This window comes from Sporisorium graminicola, chromosome SGRAM_23 (genome assembly GCF_005498985.1).
Source record: "Sporisorium graminicola strain CBS 10092 chromosome SGRAM_23, whole genome shotgun sequence".
NCBI classification, from domain to species: Eukaryota; Fungi; Basidiomycota; class Ustilaginomycetes; order Ustilaginales; family Ustilaginaceae; genus Sporisorium; species Sporisorium graminicola.
The window spans coordinates 134510-151065 of NC_043732.1; the positions used below are offsets into that span (position 1 = coordinate 134510).

Sequence of the window (16556 nt, forward strand, 5' to 3'; positions counted from 1 at the left end):
CAAAGGAAGGAAAGCGAAGAAGGGCGAGGTTGCAGCAAGAATTGCAAGCGTGCAGCTCAATAGGAGGATAGCTGCAGCTGTCTTTGGACCCTGTGCTATTGTCGGAGTTAGAGGGTGGGTGGCAAAGATGGGTGGTGGGTGCGTCTCGTCGTCTTGGCGTGTGGGAGAATCTAGCGAGAGGCAGCTAATGGTGATGATGATGATGATGATGATGATGATGATAGGAAGCTGTAGGTCGTTATGTAGGCGGTATGCAGCCGGCTATAGTGTATACTGCAGGCTGTCTGCAATGCAGAGAGAAAGGAATGCGACACGACGGGATGGGTTGATGAGGAGATGGGAGTCGGATGGAGACCAGATGGCTTTCGGGGGCAAAGAGGTATACGTGTATGTGACAGACCAGCGTGCGCGTTGTATCAGCTGCATCACCCTGCAGCCAAATCTGCAGCCTCGTGCAGCTTTATCCTGTAGTCACATCTTGGGTAGGCCGGATGAAATTGGCCGCTTCAAAAACCCTGTGTTGGTTGGTCTGTCCGCCTTGCTTGGTGCTGTAGGCCGTGGAACACCGGATCTCGCCCTCGCTATCGCTTTCGCCGGCCGGCTCGAGTCAGCAGTCAGCTGGACTCGCCTAACTCAGATCCACACATCTTGGCACACAGAACGAGCAACCGTGGAGCTCCTGACCGAGCTAGCGTCGAACATCACTCAAGAATGGCGGCGTCCTATTGGCTTGGGCACCAGAGGAGAGAGCAGAGCGCAGATGAAACTCCATCACCCACCCCCACACAGCCTCGTCCAAGCATCCATGCCCAACAAGGCCAAGCGAGCGAGAGGCACCTCGGCTGCAACAACAACAAGCGGCGCGCCCCTTGACCTGCTCTGCTGTGGTAGATTAGATGACGCCAGCAGTCCAGGGTCCAGTTGCAGCTCTCGTTTGGTTCCGATATGCATTTCCTCCTCGGCTGCCATACAGCGTTGCCCCGAGCGTAGCGTGCCACGCTGCTTTCGTAGGCTGCCTGCCAGCATGCGGTCTGGACTTGATTCTGCGTGGCTGAGTGCACAGCCAACCAACGAGCTGCGACCAATCCGAACGTGCTGCATTGTGCTTTTTCACTCGATCAAGTTCTATTACTGTCGGCGCTGGAAATCCTCTCTGTTGTCAACCGCGTCCCAAGGCCAAGCAAGGCTTCTCAGGGTTCTCGAATTCAGTCGAAGCGAGTAGAGACAGGGGCGCGTAACTTTGTTTTTCTTTGCCGCGCTCTCCACCTCAAAGTTGGTCTAAAAATGTCAGAGCACGTGATTTAGGCGTCCGCCCTTTTGGCTAGTTAATGTTACACCGCAAAGTGTGACTATTTCCAGAAAAGCCTTTGGACCGGACCCTTTTCGCAAAAGCACGCCATTGCTGTCAAAGATGGTGTGCGGACAAGATGCCATTCTTGTCTCAAGTGGTGTCAACGATGCACGCTTGACAGCTCCCGTCCGTGCAGGCTTGTTATGCTCAGCTTCCCCCCACTCCGTCCCCCCGCCAAGCCTCTACGCTGCCAGTGTCAGTAGGTCCGAGCGCCTGCGTCAGAAAAAAAGTCATTTCTTCTAAACGCCGCCCTCGCTCTTTTCCACAGGGCTTTCGCAGCAGCAAGACACACACACTTAGCTTAGACGATCTGCAGCCGTAGCTTCCACTCCCGGTCGGGTACTCGCGCTACCACACAAGATAACCCGTTTTGCGGCAGATTGGCGAGATGTTGTGCTTGAACCCAAGGACAAGTGTGCTAGACTGAAAGGTGTGGCGAGCGAGCCAGGGGCCTGCTCACTAGATGGCGGAATCTGTCCACGCGTTGCTCCTCTGCTTGTTTCACGGGTCGTCAGACGTCGAGTACAAGAAGATCCTCCATCTCGTCCCATTCTCTTTCTGTTTCCACCACCACACCACCGTCACATACCCGACTTCATATCCTCAAAATGCCTGGCCTTCGTCTTGGATCCATCGCCCCTAACTTCACCGCCGAGACCACTCAGTAAGTGTCCAGCACACCTGCCACATTGGCCGTCGTCGTCGGCACTATCCATACCCGTGCTCCCAGAGATTGGAATCGACGGCGCTGACCCTAGCCCTCCCCTCTCGCCTTGCTTGTTGCTTTTCGTCCTACAGCGGTGTCATCAACTTCCACGAGTACCTCGGTGACTCGTGGGGAATCCTCTTCTCGCACCCTGATGACTTCACGCCCGTTTGCACCACCGAGCTCGGTGAAGTCGCACGCAAGGAGCCCGAGTTCAAGAAGCGCGGTGTCAAGGTGATCGGCCTCTCGGCCAACGACGTTGCCTCGCACGATGCCTGGATCAAGGACATCAACGAGGTCGGCAAGACTTCCGTCAACTTCCCCATCATCGGCGACAAGGACCGCAAGGTCTCCACTGAGTACGACATGCTCGACGCCCTCGACCCCACCAACGTCGACGCCAAGGGCATCCCCTTCACCGTCCGTGACGTCTTTGTCATTGACCCCAAGAAGGTCATCCGCCTCAAGATCTCTTACCCCGCCTCCACCGGCCGCCACTTTGACGAGATCCTGCGAGTCATCGATTCGCTCCAGATCGGAGACAAGTACCGCGTCACCACCCCCGTCAACTGGCAGAAGGGCGACAAGGTCATCGTTCACCCCTCGGTCCAGGGCGCCGAGGCCGAGAAGCTCTTCCCCGGCTACGAGACCGTCAAGCCTTACCTCCGATTCACCAAGGACCCTTCCGCCTCTTCGGCCTAAAAGATAAATGTTCGCTTTCTCTGCTGCGTATGAATACAACACTTAACTCGAAAGCAGATACAGTACATGCACACACAGACTGCTCATGTCGGTCTCTACACTTGATTTGTGCGAACGAAGGATTAGTGCGTGTCAATTTGCTTGCAGCTTGGATTGTCGTAAATGTAAGGCTGAACATCTTGCTTGGCAATGAATTCCCTGAAACGGTTTCAACAGGCGGCACATTTCGGCGTAACCGCATCAGCGCTCGAACCAGCAGCAGCAGTAGGCGAAACCGAAGGCTCGGCAGCCTTGGCGGCGGTAGTAGCAGCTTTGACGTTGGGAGCAGACATTGCTAAAGGATGAAACGCGAAGAAAACTTTGTGAGGATGAAGGGATCGTCGCTCTGTTTGAGTGGACCATGTTGTGAGTAATGTTGTGTTCGAAAGCTCAGAGATGTTGTAGCGGTTATGAGCAGCGTGGGTTGGTGCATGAGGATGAGGAGGTCGACAAGGAAGGGAGAACGCAGCTGGCTCCTCTCATTAAAAGCTGGTCCCTCCTCATCCGTCTTGTTCCACAACTCAGCCACACTCGAGAAGCCAACCGACAAAGAGAAGGACAATGCTTTCACAGCCGCGGTTGCGAGCAGACGGCTTTCCTTCAATAACAACGACACATTAGAGGTGAACGATATGATCTGCTGGACGGAAAGCATACGACTCTATCGACTGTTCAAGGAAAGATGCATTAAAGCGATCTGCGGGAGCTGCGTCCGGCAATGACCGATTTGGGTAGATGAGAGCGAGGTGCAGAGAGATGATTAGAGAGGGCGGGACGAAAATGGCTGCTTCTCGTGGTGCTCTTGGTTGTTGCACTCGTTGTCGTCCACCTCCTCGGATGACGACTCCTCCAACTTCTCATCGGACGAGGGTTTCTTGTACTCGTCCATCTCGAGGGAACGGTTGGAATCCTCAACAACGATGCAAATCTTCTCGATGCCATAGTGGAGCTCATGGATGATGTCGAACAATTAACAGCCGACAAGCAGGTCAAGGCGTACGACGGATGAATTGCGGAACGAAGAAATGCTGGAGGAGATGCGACAACAGACAGGGCGATGGAAGGTGACGCGACAAAACAAAATGCAGAAATCAAGCTTGCTGGATTTGTAACAAGGCAATCAAAAGGAGAGTTGAGAGGGGCAAGGCTCGAGGAAGGAACGTCCTTGGCGTGGAGAATGCGGAGAGGATGAAGCTCCTTACTGATCTTGCTTCCAAGCAACATAGTCAGCATAGGTACACTGCACCTTCTCGGAACGGTAGCGCCTCACGCGGAGGGAATTGCGAATGTCGTCAGTGATCCTGCCATTGAAGCCTGCTTTGCGAATGACCGAGTCGATGGCCTCTTGCTTGGTCCAGCCCTGGTCCGGGATAACATCAGGCAAGTAGGTGGCCGTGAGGAACGCGGGTCCGGCGCGGGAGAAGCGCGACTTTTTGGACGAAGCTGGTGCAGGGGTAGATGCGCCCGAGCCAGACGACGAGCTGGCGCTGTCTTCGTTGCCGCCACTGAGCAGCGGCTTGGGAGCGAGTGCGGGATTGGGGAGGTGAATATAGATGCCATGGACACCGACCTGCCAGTCGAGGTAGTCGTCGCACTCCTCGAAACCTGTCAGCAGCGAGACCCCACACTCGAGGCGTGCAAGCTCGGATTGCGAGATGGGCGAGAAGCGATGATCCTTGAAAGCAGAGATGCTGGCATACTCGGCGAGACCCTGGGCGAGCGGATATGGTTCAAATGTGCCGATGCAGCCTCTCAACCGAGCTTCGGCATTAGGCGAGATAGAGACCGTGTTGGACTTGCGCGAGACGGAGCTGTGTGGGAAGATGTTCCACGTGACAAAGAGCGGATACTCTTGGCCGTTGTCGACAAAGGGTGGTGTGGGTGGAGGCGATGACTTGGGGTTGAGTTTGTGCTCGATGACCGCAAAGCAGTAGAAGCAATGCTCGATGGCAGCAGTCGAGTTGGAGGGAGCCATGATGAATGAGGATGATCAAATCGTTGCAGTTGTCTCAAAGGTAGCAAGGCGTTGTCCATATGGGTGCACAATCTAGAGGCTCTTGTTTGAATTCGCTTGTTGATTAAATAGTGCCGTGCGAACCAGGCACGACGGTGATGCTACGTTGGAGCTCGGGCTCGAGGCGACGTGAACCAGCGTCGCTCGCTTTCGGAACGGACGTTCAGCCTCTGGCGACGGTGATGTCGGCTCACAACGACGCCGAAGCAAGTCGAAACTAGAAGAGGGAAGAGCAAAAGTACGCTTGAGGACGATGCGTTTGACTTGAAGCAGCAGAGGTGGTGGCGGAGGAAAGACGAGATGATGTCAACTTGGCTGAGCAGCTCTTGAAGGGTCGACAAAGATGGACCCTGCGTCCGATAAGCGACCATGCTTTCCCTGCTCCTCTGCGACTATTTCGCGTCTCCTTTTAACCAATACAGTATTTCGTGCCAAAAATAAGCCAAAAAATTGTGGACGAGAAAGTGTCAAAAAAAAGAGGTCCAGGAGCGAGCGCTGTATATGAGTCGATTCGCAGCCAACCTGGCCAGACGTCGCCGTTCCAAACAAGGCACCAATCCGAGAAGCGCAGAGCGAAAGGGGCCAGGCCAACACGGCAAGCGAGCAAAAAAGGAACAAGCAACGAATGTGTGAGTGTTGTGTTGATGTCCAACTGCCTTCGTCCGGCCGGTAGAGCGTTGCGCTCGACACAGGATCGGGTGTCCCGTTGGGTGGGGGACTCATGACATCAGCCAGCATTGGGACGTGCGCACAAAAGGCACGACTGCAAACACCACAACGTGTCTGCATGCCTTGCATATTTTCACGCTTCGCCTTTGCAATTTCCTCTGCCAGCATGCCCGAAGCACGGAATGCCTCCACACAGCGCTGGCTGCAAACACTGAAAGCAGGCTCCGATGCCTGAATCCTCGTGTGAGAGAGCCCTTGTATGTGTCTCATAGAGCAGCACCGGAACGCAATCCGACATCCTGACTCAGGCAGAGACGACTTTTCCTCTTTTCCCCTGATCGCCCGGCACCTTGCTGCCTGCGTGTTAGTCTGCTCGACTCGGATTACAAATAGCTCAAAGCAACAGCATCTTTCCCTCCGACCACATCCATCCTCCCAACCCTTTACCATCGCAAACATGTCCAACCTTCCCGGTCTCCTCATCGACATTGTACGTACCCTCTCAATACGTCTTGAGGTCGTCTCCAATCGCGCCGACCTTTGCTGACACTCCAATCCCTTTTCTTGCCTGCCCCACCACAGCCCCGCAACCCCATCCTTGCGGTCGGAATCCCCGTCGCCGTCGGCGTTGTCAATGGATTTGCTACTAAGAAGTCCAACTACTCTGCTGACTCTGTCTGGTACAAGTCGCTCAAGAAGCCCAGCTTGAACCCTCCCAGCAGCTACTACGGCATTGTCTGGCCCGCTCTGTACGCTTCCATGGGCTGGGCCTCCCACTTGACCGTCAAGGCGCTCGACCGTACTCCCCCCGGTTTCGGCCGCGAGACGGCCAAGAAGGCGCTCACTCTCTACTGGGTCCAGCTCGGCCTGAACGCGCTCTGGTCGCCCCTCTTCTTTGGTGCCGGAAACGTCGGCCTTGCTCTGGTCAACATTGGCGCCCTTACTGGAACTGTCGGCTACTGGGCTGCCACGGTCAAGGACGTCGACGAGACCGCCGGCCTGCTCGCTATCCCTTACGTCGGCTGGCTGCTCTACGCCACCTACCTCAACGGTAGCATCTGGTGGCAGAACTACGGCTCGGCCAAGTTTGGCAAGCTCAAGAAGGACGCCAAGGACCTCTGAGTTGGGCCCGTGTAGATCCGGTCTGAACGAGCCAACTGTTGTCTCCCTCTTGATGTACTTCTATACAGTCTGACACTGCGGAATCAAAGTATCCCAACGGCCTTCGACTCGACCCGTCTGAAACTCGCAGCGTGTCCTCTACTCTGCGCAACGATGAACAAGCACAACCAGCGAACAACAGTCTCAACAGCGTGCAGCACATCTATTCAGCATTTCGATGCCGATGAACAAAGCAAAAGGTGCAGGGAGACTACACGTGGACTCTCGCTCAACCCTGGCGAACCGAGCTGCGATCGGTGTCCACGCTGTCACGTCTATTCTTGATGGGCATGAACTGGCGGTCTGGATCGTCCTGACCAAAGAAAACAGTCGATCCCTCGACCATGCCTCTGTCCACCCTACTATCGCGACTGCTGTGAGCCTCGAGTTTGGCCATAGCGTCGTCAAAGTCCATATGCGTGGTGAGCGGGCGACGCGGCAATGTGGTCAATGCATGGCGAGCGTCCAAGTTGATGCTGAGGATATTACTCGAGTGGGCGCCCTCGGAAACGCTGATAAGTAGCGAATACTGCTGTTGCTGCTGCTGCTGCTGCTGCTGCTGCTGCTGCGGTGGTGTGCCAAGGGACGTGCTCGACGGGCTCTTGTGCAGGCTGTTCGCCGAGCTTCCTGAACCGCTTGACCCCGGATTACGCTCGTACACCTCGAACGTGATGCTGGCAAAGTAATCGAGCGGGGGCATCTTTGGCATGACCACATTGAGCTCCGACGCAAGCAACAGGTTGAGCAGCGTATGAATATGAGACTCCTTGGTAAAGTAGAGGCTACAAATGCCCTTGCTCTCTTTAGCCCCCTTAAGATCCTCCACGATATTTTTCAGCAACGGCATGCTGGTCAGGAACCCGATCTCCTCCTTCTCCTCAGGCGTAATGCCGTACTCGCGGGGGCAGATGAACGAGAACAAGGCGAGCGCCTTGCGGTACAGCTCGTGCAGGTTTGTGAGCCGCTTGTCCAGATCCTCGTCCGTCACCGCCGGATCCGCAAACACCGTCTCGATAAACTGCCGATTGTGCAGTCCGTCGTGGCTGAGCATGTCGTACAGCTCCGACGAGCGCGAGGGATCGTGTGGATCCTCCTCAAAGTCGTTGAACAGCTTTTCCCAGCGCTCGCGGAACAGCTGCGGCGTCTCGTGCGTGCACCACCGCGTCTGCACGCGGTCGATGGCTTTGCCCAACACCTTGTAATTGTGACGCATGATCTCGCGCAACTGGCCCAGCAGCGACGCGATCTCGAGCGCCAATTTGGCCGGCGGCGGCAGGTCCTCCGGCCAGTCATCCGGCACCGTGTTGGCTTCTGGCGAGTCCGGGCGCAGCGACGCTTTTAGTTTCTTCTTGACAACATCCATGACATCCTTGGCAGCGTTCGAGTCGTCCAAGAGGTCCTTGCGGATGATCATCTCCTTCTCGCCGCTCGACTCGTCTAAAAACGCAGCAGCAAAGATCTCGGCCGACGCAGTGACACGACGTTCCGACGATGTGTACACGGTGCAGTTGTCGAGCGCATCGGCGTTCATAATGATCATGTCCTTGCGCATGTTGCTTCCGAAATCCTTGGCCTGGTGCCGAGCGGCATGCGAGAATTCTCCACCCCACTTGATGATGAGTTGCATCTTGGTAAGATCGCCCGTGGCCTTGTCGAAGCTCGGCTTGATCTGAACTTTGGTGCCCGGCATATCCTTTTTGCGATTGATAAGCTGGATGATGAGCTCGAGATCTTCGGTGTTGGCGCCTGGCAGGGCGAGCGCTTCGGAGGCGGCGGTGGAGACGAGGTCGAGCTGCGTACGGAGGATGATCTCTTCCCTTCGACCTTGAAGCAAAGCAATGAGCGGGGCAGCCCAGGTCTCGGAAGGCTTGAAGGAGCGTTTGAGCTTCTGCTTCGGTGTTCGATCGCCATGCCTAAACACAGTGACGGAAGCTTTGAGGTTCCAAGCAGACCGCTCGCGCTCCCTTGGACTGACATTGCCCAAGCCGCTTGCAGAGCTTCCGATGGGACGACGAACGACATTGTTCTTGCAGAAGCGGCTCAGGATCTCTGCGCACTTGTCGTAATAAAAATCATTGCCCTTGACGAAACTCCAACCGTTGACATCGATGACGTAGCTCTTGCCCCCAACACGGAGCAGGTCGAAGCCACAAATGTTCTGCTTGAAGGCCTTTGAGATGGAGGTAGCCATCTTGACCTCTTCGTCGCTGAGCTTGGTGATGTAGCGAATCTCCTTGCCGTCCGGGTTGCGCTTGACGACGCCATCAACTACGGGCGACTTGCGCGTCTCGGCGTGAACAAAGTGCGGGCCGATGGTGTACACCTTGATGTCCTCGGCATTGTCGACGTCCATGAACTCTTCGTAAATGTACGAGCCATCGGAACGCGGCTCGACGAGGTTGGGATCGTATTCGGACGACTTGTTACCAACCTTGCGGAAGAGACGACGACCTCCGCCGCCCCTGTGCTTGGGAAAGTAGATGTGGATGTTGTGGTCCTCTCCGGAAACGGGCTTCTCGACAAAAGGTTTAGAGATCTTGTTGCCGCCGATGGAGAGCTGATCGTAGCCGTCGAGCTTGCACTCCTTGGTCTCACGGTCCTTGCGAAGATCTACACCCAGACGCTTCTTGAGGTCGTCGATGATGACATCTTCGAGATCCGGACCTCCGTCGCGATCGACCTCGAGCCGACGTGGAGTGGGCACACCAACGCTATCCAAAATAGAGAGAACAGCACGACGATCCCAGAGGACTTGCTGAAGACGGAGATCGTTGACCAGAACTGGCTTGCGCAGATCAGCGTACGAGATGGCCTTGTCGAGCGGGAAGCCTGTGGAAAAGAAGGAGATGAGTACGTCGACGATAGGCCAGTCCTCGACGGGCTCGTCGAGGATGACTTTTTCACCAAAGATGGTGACGTCGAATTCCTTGGTGCTGATGAGGCGGTTGAGGATGTTTTGCATAGGCTTGCTACGGGCCTTGCGGTCCATAGCTGCCACGCCGAGCTGGATCCTCTCCATTGTTCTGCAGCAGCGATTCGAGCGGTTGCTGGGCAGTGCTGTGGAAGAATGATAAGGATGGCGAGAAGAATTTTGTGAATGTCGTACGCACGCTTTGAAAACGTGCTCACTGATGCTGTAACTAACTCCACAAAAATCCAAATTCAACTTTGCCCGTGATTCATCGAAATGGCCGTGCACTATACGCAGCCAACCAACGAGGTACAGTAGCAGCAGCAGCTAGCTATTCTCCTCGACTGCAGAGAACTCGAGCGATCCTCCCGATTGTCGACCGTGGAAAGGTGGCACTCCCACCGGAAAAGGCACACAGGGTTTTGTGCACGTGCCCTTTGCTGTAGTACGCCTTGTTGGTGATTCAAGCGTTTCAATTCTCTCTTGCGGGTGTCAAATCAAAGCAGCAGCTAACCAACTTACTTGTATGCATCTAGTCCGGCGCAGGGTCTCAAACCCCTCGCTCGCTCTTTCGACGATGGAAAGAAAAGATACTTTTGACTTGCGTCTCGGCTGTTTGCGACAACAACACACGCACGCCGCCTGCCGAACGCATTCAAAAGGCCGAAAATTCTCTCAACTCGCCCACGCGTTTATTTTGGGCGTGTTTTTTGGACTCACAACAGCGACAGCAAGCAACACCTCGCCCAGCCTGCTGGCCAGCTTACTTACTCCTGGTCACCATTCTCCTCAAGCATCTCAACCGCTTCCAAAACAGCCAGAGGTTGACAGCATGCCACGTCCGCATTCAATCCGTTCACTACAGATGCCTCCGCGTCACCATGATGCGGGTGCCCATCCCTTCCCCAACGCACCGCCTTCGCCGTCCCTCTCAACAACCACGCGTGCGTCTCTCGACTTCCCATCGCGACCCGCCGTGCTCATTACTAGAGCGGACCTGCGCACCTCGCTTGCCGCCTACGAAGCCTTGCTTGCCTCCGCCAAAGCCTACACTTCCACCATGCTCTCCATGGCAAAAGCATCCTCCGACCTTGCCTGCGCGCTAGAGACGTGCGCTCGTGTCAAGGGCGCTCACGAATCCGGTCCCGGGTTGCAGGCTGCCAGTGGTCTGCATTTCCTCAAGAGCAACTACGAGCAGGTGCTCTGCGACACCTTCTGGAAAGATTTCTCCATCCCGCTCCTCAGCCACTACGACACCTACCGTTCCGCTTGCACCGATCGTCAAGTGCTTCACGATAAAGCTGTTACCGACAAATCCAAGCAACTTAAAGAGGCAGAAGCGAGGAACAATCGTGCAGGACGCAAAAAGGAGCGCGATCTCAACTCGTTCCGTCGTGCGCTCGCCGAGCTACAGTCGCACGTCGACGCTATCGATGAGCTCAAGGCGCAATACTACAACGAGGTGCTCGATGCCGAGCAGGAGGTCTGGTCGTTTATCGAAAGCAAGGTTGCTCTCATCGTGCGATCTCAGATTGAGATTTCGGAAAGGATCAGCTCCAAGGGGCTCAACGATCCCGTACTCGAGCAGATGCTAGCTACTATCCCGGATCCATTTGGCAGCTACGGGCCACCCAAGCAAGATGGCGAGATCTTTAGCATTCTCCCGCCGATTTCGCTGCTCAGCTCCGCCGCTAACAGCGTACACAACACGAGCACCGAAGCTGCCACCAACGACACCAGCGTCACTGACGGCGATCTCACCTCTGAAGAGGCTCGAGCCGCCTCAGGCACTGCTGCCAACGCTTCATCCAAGAGCAAGAGCGTGCTGCCCGCCAACATCATGTCGCCCTCCACGCCGAGCAAGGGTCTCTCTCGAGCTGCTTTACCTAACAACCTCTCTGCATCCGTCACACCCACCAGATCGTCCCACTCCAACACGGCAGCTGACGAATTACCATCATCTTCAACGCCAAGAGCCAAATCCACCGCTAACGCTGCTTCAGCCGCCACGCCTAAGGCGCGAGACTCCAAAGCCACTTCATCTTTAAATGGACGCACACACATTGCGCGTGACTCACTGCTTGGGCTGTCAACGGTATCGGAAGCCACAACCGCCGTGTCTGCGGCCACCGACAGCTCGCACGCACCTTCTGGCGGTTTATTCGGCTCCGAGAGTGTCGACTTCGAGGAGCTCTTGTCGCGCGAGCAGCTTCGGAAGGATGCAAGCGAGGACGAACCGCAGATAGGTGACGAAAGCAAATCAGATGGACACCCTGCCGCGCAAGCCGATTCGCTCAATGCGCCCTCTTCGAGCGATGCAACGGACGAAGGAAGTTCGGGTGGAAATGCGACTGCGGCAGGAAGACTGCGCCAGGTATTGAGCATCATCGAGGAGGATGCCAATGGGCCTCTGAGCAAGGCGGCTAAGATGGGAACCGCTTCGAGGCCCGTATCGTCGATATACGATGCTGGTCCGGATCCGTTTGCGGACCACGTTGTGGAAAGTCGGCGCGCGCAGAGCTCGACCTCTTCTCAAGAGGAGGACGGAGCGACAGCAGAGCAGCAACAGGAGGAACAACAGCCTGAAGAGACTGCTTCGCGTCACCGCCGCACGCCGTCCAAGCTGAGTATCGACTGAGGCTGAACATGCCAGATATGGAGCCGCTTTTGACACGACCTGTAATGACCTTTAACGACACCTTTGATGTATGACCTGCACGCACACAGCCATATTAGATGCACTGCTACGTTGGCACATGCTTCGGAAATGATACCCTCTTAATGGACATCCTGCACAGCTTGTGTGTGATGTGCGTGCGTGCTGTAGTGGGCAGCAGAAGTAGCGACTTGTCGACAAGGACGGCAGCGGCAGCGGCATGGATTGACGAGTGGCGGAATTCGTGCGAGACACCGCATCTGAGGCGGGCGTCTCGACGCACCTTGGGAGCACATCACGTCACACCGCGTGTAATCCAGCGAAATAAAGTAAACAAACGGGCTGCACGGCCACGTAACTCAACAGCAGGGCCTCGTTCCAAGCAGTCCAACGCTCTTCTTCTTATTGGACGACGGTTGGAGCGAGTTGTAACGCCAAACAGATGGTGCGGAGTTCGGATAGGCAAAGCACATAATGCCGTGGTGAATCGTAGCAATGTTGAATGAGGAGCGGCGGAAGGAGAGTAGAATTCAGGCGGTGCATTGCTCACGAGACCTCGCACGCCGAGATTGCAGAACCAAGGAGCAGCAGCACTGAGCAGCGTGGAACTAATCCTCTGCTGGTTGCGCTTCTCATGATCCATTTACTGCTCGTCTTGCAGAAGGCAGCAAGAAAGTGGACGCAGAAGACGAGGAAAGAGAGGCAAGAGAGAGAGAGGAGGAAAGAAATCCGAAGAGTCGGGATGGGACGATCACTCTCATAGTTGCAACAGGGCCCAAGCTCGGGCCATCCGAATTGCAAAGGGAAAACTGCACGACTCCGTAACCGTGTGCATGAAAGCCTGAAGAGAAGAATGCTGACAGCTCTAGTGCCCACGGCTCCGGTCGCGTGTGTTGCTTCACGATGATGTGGAGTTAAAGCTCTACGAAGCCAGCGCAAGCCAAGGGAACGGGCCATCCGCGTCACTGGCAACTGTGACTGAGCTGCAGTAGCAATCAAGCATTCCTTTCGGCTGCTGCGCTGGTCAGTGCAGTCACGCTCCGCTCTTCCGCTTTCGTCATTGCGAGACGCTCTTCTATTTAATCCAGACCCTTCCCACTCGGCTCGACTTTCCTTCTCTTCCTCACATATCATATCATACTGACAGACAAACAGCTCGCAACGCAGACCTTCGAACACAATCAAACATCTCTCACTCTTGCCCAAACACCATCACGAGCCGCCAAAACAAACATCCACAATGAAGTCGTTCCACAAAGTCGTTTTCAAGCCCGACTCGCAATCCACCGACGAATACATGGTCATCGTCAACGGCGAAGAGTACAAGAAATGGATCAAGGGCGACAAGACTATCCCGCTTGCTGATGTCGTCGACTCGTTCGACGTCTTCCACACTGGCCAGGGAGCACAGGGTATCATGGGCCGCCCCTCCAAACAGCAGCTCGAGACCGTCTTTGACACGTCCAAGGATGTCGATGTCGTCACCCATATTTTGGAGCGTGGCCAGCTGCAGACCGCTTCACAAAAGGAGGCCTACAGCACCACAAACGACGCCAAGCAGGGCCAGAACACGACCTCGAAAGGTTCCGGGGCTGGGTTCGGCGGTCGATGATCGGTGGCCGCTTCTCCGCGTTTAGTCGGCACAGGTTGCTCGAATCGGTCGACAGCCTAGGCTTCCGCGCCCGCTCCATCTTCTCTCTGTCTCTCTCTGACTCGCAACGAGTCGAGATGATCATCAACTAAGTTTCTTCAATGTATTACAAATCAAGTTATAACCCCTCTCTATCACTCAGACACACACATATCCAAATCTAAGCAAAGCGTATAACAACAAATCACGGTTGGAAGGTTCTTTCGGGGGTGAGTGAAGGTGTTTGATTGCAGGCTGTGAGCCACAAGTCGTGTTGTAGCATTGCAAACAGGTTGCCATCGGTACAAATCTGTGTGCTTGCATCTAGCGACGGCGGCGTCCGCCAAACGCACGAGCCGCCTCCCTGCGGTTCCTCCTCGACGCCCTGATATTGGCCTCTTCCAGCTTGTCGAGATCGTCGTCGTTCAGCCTTTCAAGCAGAGGGCCGAACTCTCTGGACTCGAGCCAGTCTCGCCAGATGCCGTCGAGCGGTCGGGGGCCGCGGCTGAGGATTTCGCGCACCGTGTACGTGGCGTTGTGCAGGCGCTGCGAGGCGCTCAGTGTCGGGGCGGGTGCTGCGTTCGGGGTCGTGGCTCCATTTTGAGTGGTGGAGTCTGAGAGCAGCATGTTGGAGATGCGTGCCGAGGAGCGTGTAGCGGGGATGGCGGGGGTCGAGGTGCCCTCGCGTGTGGGTGCGGCGGTGGCGGTGGCAGTGAGGTGCAGAGTCTCGACATCTTCTTCGTCCTCTTCTTGTGTCGGTGTAGCAGCCGCTTCTGCGGTCGCTTCCCGTTGCGTGGCGGCGGGTGACTCTTGCTTGGATGCCTCACCAGTTGCAGGCTTGACCTCCTCCTCCTCACCTCCTGCCGCACTCGGCTGCACCGAAGGTTCACGCGTCGTGTTCGCCCCCGTCACATCCGCCGACTGCACCTGCGACTCAAGCGCCAACCCCGACTCACCCCGCTCAAGCCTCTTGCGCTGCTTCTCGAGCTTCTCGACATGCAGTTCGGACCACGCCGCCTCGATCTCCTTTTCCTTCTCCTTCAACACCCGCCCGCTCCCCACCAGTCCCAATTCGAGCGCAGCGCGTTTGTGATTAATGAGCTGCTCACGCACGCTGTTGGCGATCAATACCTGCGCTTCGCCCGACAGACCCAGGTCGTCGCACAGCTTGCGCGCAAACGACTCGGGCGTGAGCGGTGAACACAGATCCCACTCGAGTCGGTCGCGAAGCAGGTGGCGCAAGATCTGCACTTCATAATCGACGATCACGCGCAGATCGTCTTCGAAATCGCCCAAGCCCTGTCCCGCTTCGAGCCGGCTGGCCATGCGTTTGCGCCATCGCCGCTGCTCCTCGTCGGTGCGTTCTAAGCCCCAGTCCCACGGACGTCCTTCCTTGGTGGCTTCTTCGCCAGCGTCGTACTGATCGCGTTCGGCTGGGGGGAGCGACAGTTCGCCCTCCTTGCCGCCGAGGCGCGCGGAAGCCCAGACTCCACCGGCTGCCGGTTCCATCTCGATATCGGCTACGCCGGTGGCATCTTCAATTTGCTGGTTGATCATGTTCGTGATCTGGGTAGCGTACGGCTCGACGGGGATGTCCAGATCTTCGAGCAAGAGTTTAGCGAAATGGTGAGGCGAGATGAGGCGCTCGTTCATGTTCCACGTGAAAGAGTCCTTGATGCGGTACTGTTCTGCTTCCAGATCGATCTTGATTGGCACCAGAATCTCGTTTCGCCCTGCTTGGCGAGCAAGATCGTCATCGTTATGATAGACGTGGTTGGTGCGGTGGTAGACGCGCTTGGCGATCATTTTGGACGCGGGTGGGGGCAGACCAAGGTAGGCGCGCGACGAGTCTTCCTCGGCTTCGTCGTCGAGACCGCGCTTGACGCCGCGAGAGCCAGCTTCATCTTCGGTCCCGACATCCTCCTCAAACTCATCGTCCGAGCTGCCGGCTTCGGCGTAGCGGATGAATCCCGCAGCAGCACGCCTGCGCCCGCTGACCCGCGAAGAACGGTAGGGAGTGGCGCCGCTATGGGACAAATCGTGAGCCGGGGTGCTGAATGGATCGAGCGGTTTCCCAGAGGTGTCATACCACTCTGACGATGGTACAGACTGGAGGAGATTGGTGGTTCCCGCCTTGATGCGTGCTGGGAAGGTGCTGTACATGGCTTGCGGGACGGTGGGAGCGGATGCTGCGGTGCCGCAGGGACGTGGCGGCGCTGAAGGCGTAGCGGGCGCAATCGGCGCGGCACCTCGACCCATCGAGTAGACATGCGGCAGAGACTGTAGGCTTAGTTGGCTAACCACCTGAGGCTCTGCTGTTGTCTGCATCATGCCAGACGGCGCAACAAATGCCGGATGAGAGGAGGACTGCATGTGTGGATGCTGCTGTGACAAGAGCGCGGAGCCCGCTTGTATCAAGCTGCTGCCAGAAGCAGAGGGGGTCTGGTGGAATTGTGGCCGGGAAGCGGATGGCTGTGGATATGGAGCTGGCGAGGCGTAGGTTGAGGCTTGGTACCGTGACGAATTTGAGGTGCCGTTCGCCATCGCAGCGGGAGGAACCATCGCAGATGTGGGCACCGCCGAACCGGATGGAGTTGCTGGAGGCGCTGGTGACTGATGACCCGAGGTTGACTGGCGTCCCGACCGACGTGGACGATCCATTGTGTCGAAGTGGTGCGAGCTAGGATCGAAAACGAGGACCGGATTGGAGCTTGTTT

The 16556-nt window shown here is 56.4% G+C and overlaps 7 protein-coding genes across 7 annotated transcripts; 4 read left to right on the forward strand and 3 right to left on the reverse strand.

The window, feature by feature from the left end:
* Window positions 1-1959: 1959 nt before the first annotated feature.
* EX895_004177 (uncharacterized protein) lies at window positions 1960-2759 on the forward strand (the record flags this gene model as incomplete). Its single annotated transcript, XM_029884773.1, has 2 exons — window positions 1960-2015; window positions 2150-2759. The coding sequence occupies 2 exons, from the start codon at window positions 1960-1962 to the stop codon at window positions 2757-2759; spliced, it is 666 nt and encodes a 221-aa protein (XP_029738874.1).
* Window positions 2760-3996: 1237 nt separating this feature from the next.
* EX895_004178 (uncharacterized protein) lies at window positions 3997-4773 on the reverse strand (the record flags this gene model as incomplete). Its single annotated transcript, XM_029884774.1, has 1 exon — window positions 3997-4773. The coding sequence occupies one exon, from the start codon at window positions 4771-4773 to the stop codon at window positions 3997-3999; it is 777 nt and encodes a 258-aa protein (XP_029738875.1).
* Window positions 4774-5938: 1165 nt separating this feature from the next.
* On the forward strand, window positions 5939-6603 carry EX895_004179 (uncharacterized protein; the record flags this gene model as incomplete). The annotated part of the gene is made up of 2 exons (XM_029884775.1): window positions 5939-5971; window positions 6064-6603. The coding sequence occupies 2 exons, from the start codon at window positions 5939-5941 to the stop codon at window positions 6601-6603; spliced, it is 573 nt and encodes a 190-aa protein (XP_029738876.1).
* A 268-nt stretch (window positions 6604-6871) lies between these two features.
* On the reverse strand, window positions 6872-9661 carry EX895_004180 (uncharacterized protein; the record flags this gene model as incomplete). The annotated part of the gene is made up of 1 exon (XM_029884776.1): window positions 6872-9661. One exon carries the CDS (start codon window positions 9659-9661, stop codon window positions 6872-6874), a length of 2790 nt encoding a protein of 929 aa, XP_029738877.1.
* A 757-nt stretch (window positions 9662-10418) lies between these two features.
* EX895_004181 (uncharacterized protein) lies at window positions 10419-12191 on the forward strand (the record flags this gene model as incomplete). Its single annotated transcript, XM_029884777.1, has 1 exon — window positions 10419-12191. One exon carries the CDS (start codon window positions 10419-10421, stop codon window positions 12189-12191), a length of 1773 nt encoding a protein of 590 aa, XP_029738878.1.
* Window positions 12192-13449: 1258 nt separating this feature from the next.
* On the forward strand, window positions 13450-13821 carry EX895_004182 (uncharacterized protein; the record flags this gene model as incomplete). The annotated part of the gene is made up of 1 exon (XM_029884778.1): window positions 13450-13821. One exon carries the CDS (start codon window positions 13450-13452, stop codon window positions 13819-13821), a length of 372 nt encoding a protein of 123 aa, XP_029738879.1.
* Window positions 13822-14163: 342 nt separating this feature from the next.
* EX895_004183 (uncharacterized protein) lies at window positions 14164-16500 on the reverse strand (the record flags this gene model as incomplete). The annotated part of the gene is made up of 1 exon (XM_029884779.1): window positions 14164-16500. The coding sequence occupies one exon, from the start codon at window positions 16498-16500 to the stop codon at window positions 14164-14166; it is 2337 nt and encodes a 778-aa protein (XP_029738880.1).
* Between the last annotated feature and the right edge of the window lie 56 nt (window positions 16501-16556).